The sequence below is a fragment of the Atta cephalotes genome (genome assembly GCF_000143395.1).
Source record: "Atta cephalotes unplaced genomic scaffold scaffold00005, whole genome shotgun sequence".
Lineage (NCBI taxonomy): Eukaryota > Metazoa > Arthropoda > Insecta > Hymenoptera > Formicidae > Atta > Atta cephalotes.
The window spans coordinates 281887-290447 of NW_012130069.1; the positions used below are offsets into that span (position 1 = coordinate 281887).

Genomic DNA, 8561 nt, shown 5'->3' on the forward strand with positions numbered 1-8561 from the left:
ATTACAAATTTTCAATAAATATTAACAGCTGTTTTAATAGAAAAGAATTGTAAAATTAGTTTTTATTCGAATAGTGCCGATCTTTGTTCTAATACCAATTATCGACACAGAAATGATTTAGTGGTCGACATTCTTTATTTACTTGCGTATCTATTAAGTATTTATTAAGTATTTAGTAAGTCGACTATGCCTATGATTATTGGTCCGTAGAATGTCTAGATAACAATTACGGATCTAATTTTTTTATTTGAATTTTGAATACATTATTATTCGATTTACAAGAATTTTTTTCGTCTAATCCCAGTAATCAACAGATATGGCGATTACTCGAACGTGTTTCGGTGAACCAGTACTTATTACGTAAAAAAAAACCTATGAAATAATAATTTGTGTGTAAAACTGCGATGAAAACATAAAACTGCGATCTCGATTTATAACTCGAAGCTCAATTTATTTCATGCAAGTTGCCAATACTCCAAAATCACACGAGATGTTAAACAATGTCTTTTAACTTCATAATGAAACAGTTGATCGAAATCACGTATAGGCTCGGTTGCTGCACATATTCGATTTAATCAATAGTGAATTCATATATTTAAAAGTTTCATAATGTAACAAAATATTATAAATACTTTCTTGGAACCAATAAAAATATTAGCAAGTCTCACGCTCGACAGAAAGCACTAAAATACATCTTTAATACGTGAAATTGCGATTACTGGTATCTTGATGATTTCTGGGCCAACTATCTTATTTGATAGCAAATTGTTCATTACTTCGGCGTGAAATGCATTAATATATCTTCACTTGGTCGTAAAATGAGAGAACCGCCGAATTTAATCGTGTCGACTGTTTTCACACTTTTCACTCTCCATTTCCTGAGGATAGCAGTCAACACAATTTTCTCTTCGAGTTGAGCGAATTTCTGACCTATACAGTTTCTTGGCCCAGCACTGAACGGAATATAGGCGTACGGATTTCTGTTCTTCGAGTTTTCTGGAAGAAAGCGATCCGGATCGAATTTCAATGGGTCCGGCCAAACCACCGGATTTCGGTGTGTTAATAAGATTGCCAACACGACCATAACACCTTTCGGAAGTATATAATTATCTATAAAATAAAAGAAAAACAAATTAATGTATATACAGAGTGTTTCAAAAATGGATTCTTTGACAACATTCTAAGATGAAAATATTAATATGAGAAATCGAGATTATAATAGTTTTTAAATTAATAGCAATCAAAGTTTACTGATCGGAGCTATATTCGCCGATATTCGCGCGCTCAGGCATGACGATATTGATAAATAATAAATGATAAAAGTGTTTCAGAGCCTTCTCTTTTTCTCTCTCTCAACAACTCCAAGATTACATATAATATTAATAAAAATATACAATAGCGTTTTTTATAAGAAATTATTGTTGCTTTAATACGAAATCTAATTAAACATTATTACATATAATTAAACATAATTATACATAATTAATTGGAGCACATAACAAAATGTCAATTTAATAGCGAAATACTACATGTTTCAAAATAAATTCATAATCTATCAGAATTCTAGTTGAAATAACCATTTTCCAATTTACCAGAATTTGAAATAATCAGAGTGTAACCTTCTATCAATCTAAATTTAACCAGAAATTTAGTAAGTTTAATTAGAATTCTGGATCGTTCATTTTCCATTATTCAAACTTTTTTTTTCGTGTAGCAATAGTATTTTTGACCACATTTATATAAATGATAATTTAACATTTTTCTTAAAAAAACCTATAGAAATAAAAATTATCAAAGCGGATCATATGCTCGAAAATAAAACACGCAACACTCAGATCGCAGCGAGAGGACACATGTCATGGTCAGACGATCTCTCGAGACTGAGGAGAATTGCTTTGTCATTTCCTAACTATGTTAATAAATACCAAGGTATTATTTCATTTCATGTAATCTCCTCAAAAATTAATAATATTAAACTGGCAGCAGAGACATGATTAAGAATGTTACAATAGAAAGTATAAGTAACGTTGGTAATGTTTTATCCTAATAGTGCGATTAGCTCAGCGTAAATGTATTAGACTATCGTTCTAGGGATCGTAAGTTAAATCTTACCGACAATGCGATGCGTTTTTTAATATTAATAATAATAATAATAATAAGTAAATTAATTGTAGTTAATAAAATAGAAAATAGATATGCAAAACAAAATAATGAATTGAAATTGGAAAATAAAAAGTAATAATAACAAAAAATTATTTTTTTCATTAAGATATAACTGTACAAGTTTTTTTAATACATAAAAGTGATTATTTGGTTACAATTACCAAATTATTTTGTTTAAAACAATTAATAATATGATTGTATTTGTGATATAATAATTCCGTAATAACCATCTAACTTTGCTACCAATTTCCAACTCTTAGTAGTAATAAATGTTTGATTCTACGTACTTTCAATTTATGTTTGTTGTTACTACATTTTATAGTATAATTTACTATATGCAAATATTATTTATTTTCAGAATATGTTTATATCATATTATCAACTTTTTGATATACTTATACATTTAAAATGAATTTTTGCAGCTTTTAAATTTTTTTCAGCTGTCAGTATGTGAAAATTTGATTCGAATTTGATTCGTTTTTGAATCAAAAGGATTCGATTCGATATGATTCAGTGTAAAGATTTCAGATTCGTTTTCGAACATGTCACAGATTCGATTCGATTCAAGTTTGCAAATGTTTGATTCGAACCTCTAATTTAATTATTTTATTATAAATGAATTTACATATTGGTGCATTTTTTGAAATTCTTACTTAAGTAGCAGATAAAGTTATGTCCTACCTATTTTTACATCTTTCGATAGTTCCCTTGAGATTAGAGGTACACTCGGAAATATTCGGAGTGTCTCCTTTATGACTCTGTCGAGATACTTTAATTTCGACAGCTCTTTTACACTGGCTGGTGTTTCTGAATCTCCGAAAACCTCCTCGAGTTCTTCGTGAACTTTTGCCTGATGCTTTAAATTATTGCCCAAAAGAAAGAGCGTCCAAGTTATCGCAACTGCAGTTGTATCATGCCCCTATTAACATTTTTTATATTATTTTACATGTCCTTTTTACAGATATATTACCTTGTTAATTTAATTAAACGGAAAATTTTATGTATAATAATTGTAAAATTTAAATTTTAATTTTAATGTCGGACGTCTTACTTCAAACATGAATGTGTCAACTTGCGCTCTCAACTCATCATCGGTCAAAGGAGTATCAGATTTCTCATTCTGATCTAATAATAAATCTAAGAACGCCTGTCTCTTATGCTTACCTAATATAATAAATTTTATTAAATAAGGAATATTTATAAAGTACCTAAATAAATTATGTACCTATAATCCGTATAAAGTACAATAAATAATTCAAATTTATAATCGCACCTATATTAAATTCATTATCTTCATTTTCGAGTTCCATATGGCCGTTTTGCGATTGTCGTTCAATTTTTCTCTTACTTATCACCTATATAGAATTTATCGTGTTAGATGTAAATATGAACATTCTTCAAAATAATATAAACATTTTAGTAAAACTTTAACTTTTTTAAATGGCTAAAGACAAATATTTTTAGCATTTCTATACCTCTTTTGTAAATCCATGTAATATATCAAGCGCTGATTTAAACTGTTTCCCTGTAGGCAGTAAATAGAACAACCATTCAATCCAATGCCACGGTCGAAGCAGTCGTTTTATTATTAACGAGGAAGTTCTAAAAGTACGATTGCTATTTAACTTACGTAAACTACATAATAAGTAATTTTAATAATTAAGTATAAACATATTGTGTAAATAATTATTAAAATTTATCATTAATTCTTACATTAACATGCAAGTAATAATTCATTAGCTGTTTCATTAATAATACTGTCCGACAAAACATTTTTTGCAACACGAATATAAATAACTATTTTTTATGTAATATAATATATTATAGGTGATATATGTGATAAAAAAAAAACTAGAAATTAAAGGTTTGAACAATCTAGCTGGATCTTAAATGCTTATATGATTCTTGTGTGATTTTATATATACTACATATATAGTGGTCTCAGAAACGCATGCCAAAATGATTTTTCGGTCTTGAAAACGCTAACTCTACTAAACTATCACAGTAACATTATGAGTTAAATTGACTAGCAAATTTTTGATGCTTATTTGGATCTTCGAAACGATCTTAATAATACTGAATAACATATAAAAATTTGTAAATAATTAATTCTTATTGTGAAAAATATTTTCTCGGTCGGGAATCGAATCCAGATCCTTGCGAGCATTCTAAACTTTTAGACTACCGAGGCTTTAGTAATATTCTTCACAATAATTGGCATATGAGAAAACAACGTCTTTTTAAGCGACGTAAATAAACAATATAATATATTATATTGTTTATTTACGTCGACTAAAGAGACATTGTTCCTTCATATGCCAATTATTACGAAGAATATTAGTATAAAAATTCACACAAGAATCATACAAGCATTTAAGATCCAGCTAAACCATTTAAGACTTTGATTTCTATCATTTTTTATGTTTTGTGAACGAAGCTGACTATCATATTACAATTTTGAGGCAAATAGCATTAAAGAAGCAAAAAATGACGATTGAGATTTTTGTGATATTGTTAGCTCGAAGGGAATTTTTAAAAATTCCATTAATGATACACGAAAGTACCATTAAAATTTTTAAATTTAAAATGCATGTTGTCATAATATAATTTTTCATGTAGTTAAAATGTCTTTTTTATGTAACGTACATGAGAAAAAAATTATTATCATTGTTATATCGTGAAAACAAAAACATATCGAAACAAAACAAAATGCAAAATAAGTTTTAAAAATTCTTTTCGCATAGTATTAACAAAAATTTAATTAAAAAATTTTTTAATAATTAAAACATTTATTATTTATAATTTTATGAAAACTCTTAAATTTATCATTTTAATGTCATTATTCTTGAAATTGTAACGTAATTTTGGTTAACAGATTTTTTTCATGAGCAAGCTAAAATATGGAAAATAATTATTCACACTCATATTAGAAAATGGCGTTGGACAGTATGATAGTAGTATAAGAATTTTAAAAACTGACAGGTGTACTGTTGATGTATACTTGGTTACAACTTCTTGAGCATGTATATCCACACCCATTGCTGTTTCTGTAAGATAATAATTAGTATTATTATTGATAAATCCTTTTGTCATATTGCTTATAATAATACAATTAAAATTACTCTTTATATAACGCTTTTTTCATGGCTATTATTTTTAAGAATGTTAGAAAGTTTACGAGTAATCGCCGTGTTTTTGTTCGTTGCTAATGCTAATGTTTCGTGAACTTTGCCGTTCACTTTATCAGGGCGAGGAGCGCACTGATACTAGATAGTATCAACACGCCCCTCACCCTAATAAAGCACGGCGATGACCTGCAAATCTTCTAGCATCTTTATCGTTTATATATTTTTTTATTATTCGTAAATTAATTCATAAAGTTTGCAGCATAAAATGACTATATCAATAAATAAAACGTATTTTCTCACGAAATATTATAATTATATATAATGTAATTAAAAACATGACACATTACCGCAGATAATATCGAGAGCAGCATTGATAATAAAAGGGAAAATATTAATGGCTTTTCCTGGATCCTTTTCTATCTCTTTTTGAAGACACTTTGTCAGAATATCTGCTTTTTCAAACACAATCATAGCAAATTGATCTAATATACTAAAATGGAACGTTGGCCCGATGAGTTTTCTATCGTGGAACCATTGTTCACCTAAAGTAGCATTAAAATGTGATACACATATAAAAATAAAATTGTATAAATATCGCAAAAAATAAAGATTTTTACAAAAGAATACTTTTTAATTCAGAAGGAAATACTTGCATGTGTTAATTCCATTATTTCTATTATAATTTATAAATTTTGAAATAATTTCGGCGATCAAAAAAAATTTTATTTTGCTAAAAAGCAAGAATTAATAAAATAGAATGGTTAATTATACGTAAAAATTTAAGTATATTTAATATATATATGTTTTTGCTTATATCGAAAATATAATAGTTTATATTGATGGAACTTATATAAATGATGAATTTTGCTCTTATTAGTTACTATTCATTATATATTTACCAATTTTCTATTACCCAATAACAAATTTATGTAGGTGCTTTTATTCTGAGATTTACACTTGGAATGTTTCCTTGTCAATTAAAAAAAAATAGATTTTGTTATAAATATTTGTTTGTAAGAAATATTTAAAAGAAATAGATTATAAAAATAGATTTTATTTTTGTTTTTGATATTCTGTTTTTTTAACATGTTGACTGGATTAACGATATATATAAGAAAAAAGTTCGTGAAACTCTGTACAATTTTCTAGCACGTGAGCAACATAAATAATCAAATTAACTCTACAGTCAAACTCTCTAATTGAACCTGTCTCGAAAAAGAGTCAATTTTTAATCTTTAAGAGTGAGATTCCGCTCTTTACAGCTTTCATTCTAAAAATTTTAGAAAGAATGTATATTTATCATAACGACTAAAATATATTCTTTCCTGTATTGAAATAAAAATGCACATATGTTTACATTAGACGAAAACAGAGACCTCCTTTTTTATTTTATCTAAATATTTTCATGAATGATTATATACTAAAGAAGCGTACATGATAAAAATAAGCCAAGGTTAGATATGTATTTGAATTATTTTTATTTAAAACATATTATTTGCAATACAAGTGTATTTTGTTTTTCGTATTTTAACGAAGCATATGAAAGTATTATGTATTTTGTATTTAAAATTTAAAGATGGAAAATTTTTTAGATAAATGTTTATTTTAGGGGAACCTCTCTGATGACCTTGATCTTGACATAGATCATGTTGTCTAGATGTCTCTGAGTAACCTCCAATTTTAGTCGTCGCTTGTTATTTGTTAAAAAGTTATTAAGAAGAAAAGTTTAAAAATGATTTTTTTTTTCACTACATATACAAAAAAAAATTTTCTGCTTTAAAATATATTTTACGACTTCCATGCAGCGACCATCTCCTCCTCTGCTTCAGGAGCGCACGACTTATACGCGAACTTGGTGGGGATGAGATAGAATTTGCTTCGCATGAAAAGTCGTCTCTAAGGGGGGAAGTAGTATGAAAATCGTTTGCGTAAAAAGTTACGTAAGCAAGAAAGGTATGGAATAGTCTCTAATTTTATATATAGATACAGAAATGAGACGCTATTTTTTCTAATTTTTTTTGTTTAGCCGAATAAAACTTGGAGATTATTCAGGCTCATGATTTTGATAACATATTTTAAGGTCAAGGTCATCGGAAAAATCTCCCCTAAAATGTGAATATTTCCCATTTCTTGTATACTATAATTCAAATAATAAGATTAAGATAAAATTGATTGTCAAGTATTTGAAATACAAAATATAAAATATTGAAATATAAAATATTTTTATATATTCCATATAATACAAAATACAGAATATTTTCATGCGCTCCGTTAAAACACAAAATATAATTGTATTCCAAATACATGCCAAGTCCTGAAATTTGCTATTTATTTTTAATAAAAATCTAAATGTAAGAGAAAAATAAATATGTAATAAATATCAGGACATGTATTTGAAATATTTTGATTTAAAACATACTATTTGCAGTACAAGCATATTTTGTATTTTTTATTTTATTTTAGCGGATTATAAAAGTATTACGTATTTTGTATTTTAGCGGATCATAAAAGTATTATTACGTATTTTGTATTTAACATCAAAAAATTGAAACTTTTTTATATTTTGTAATTCAAGTAATAAGGTTGATTATCAATGTTAGTATTTAAAATACAAAATACAAAATACTTTCATAATCGTTTGTTATAATTTTTTATTTTTAATTTTTATTATAATGTTATTAATACTAAAATATAAGATACAAAATATTTTTATATGCTCCCATGAATTACAAAATACAAAATATTATATGTGGTCCGAACAAACACAAAATACAAAATAAAATTGTCTTACCAATACCGTTTTGTAAATAAAAGTATTTCGAATACATGCCCAGCCCTAATAAATATGTGAGAAAAATAAATATATAGTTTATTGTACGTTTACCTGTAGATGTCAAAAGTCCATTGCCCAACCAAGGTTTCAGCATATCATAGAAATCTCCTTTTGTAATATTTACAGTGCTAGGTAAAATATGCTATAATGTTCGAAAAAAATATAATCCAATAATATTCAAAGAAATAATATAAAAATTTTTTATTTTTAATATACATTCATTCGCAAAAAATGGACCACTCAATTTTAGCACAAATTTATATATATATTTATATATTTTTATCTACATTTTTATATATAATATTTTAATATATAATATATTTTATAGAGTAGTGATATCACAACAAAAAATCATCATTGTGAGATTTTGTGTGTGTGTGTGTGTGTGTGTGTGTGTGTGTGTGTGTGTGTGTGTGTGTGTGTGTGTGTGTGTGTGT

The 8561-nt window shown here is 26.8% G+C and overlaps 1 protein-coding gene across 1 annotated transcript in view; it reads right to left on the reverse strand.

The window, feature by feature from the left end:
• Window positions 1-553: 553 nt before the first annotated feature.
• The window catches only part of LOC105626217 (cytochrome P450 4C1-like), an 11791-nt gene continuing 3783 nt past the window's right edge, over window positions 554-8561 (reverse strand). The window contains exons 3-10 of the mRNA XM_012207523.1: window positions 8176-8266; window positions 5639-5833; window positions 5144-5210; window positions 3639-3765; window positions 3437-3518; window positions 3215-3327; window positions 2845-3082; window positions 554-1110 (exon numbers count right to left, since the gene is read on the reverse strand). Of these exons, the coding sequence (XP_012062913.1) occupies window positions 773-1110; window positions 2845-3082; window positions 3215-3327; window positions 3437-3518; window positions 3639-3765; window positions 5144-5210; window positions 5639-5833; window positions 8176-8266 (1251 nt within the window). The 3' untranslated portion in view covers window positions 554-772. The remainder of the gene's footprint in view (window positions 1111-2844; window positions 3083-3214; window positions 3328-3436; window positions 3519-3638; window positions 3766-5143; window positions 5211-5638; window positions 5834-8175; window positions 8267-8561) is intronic.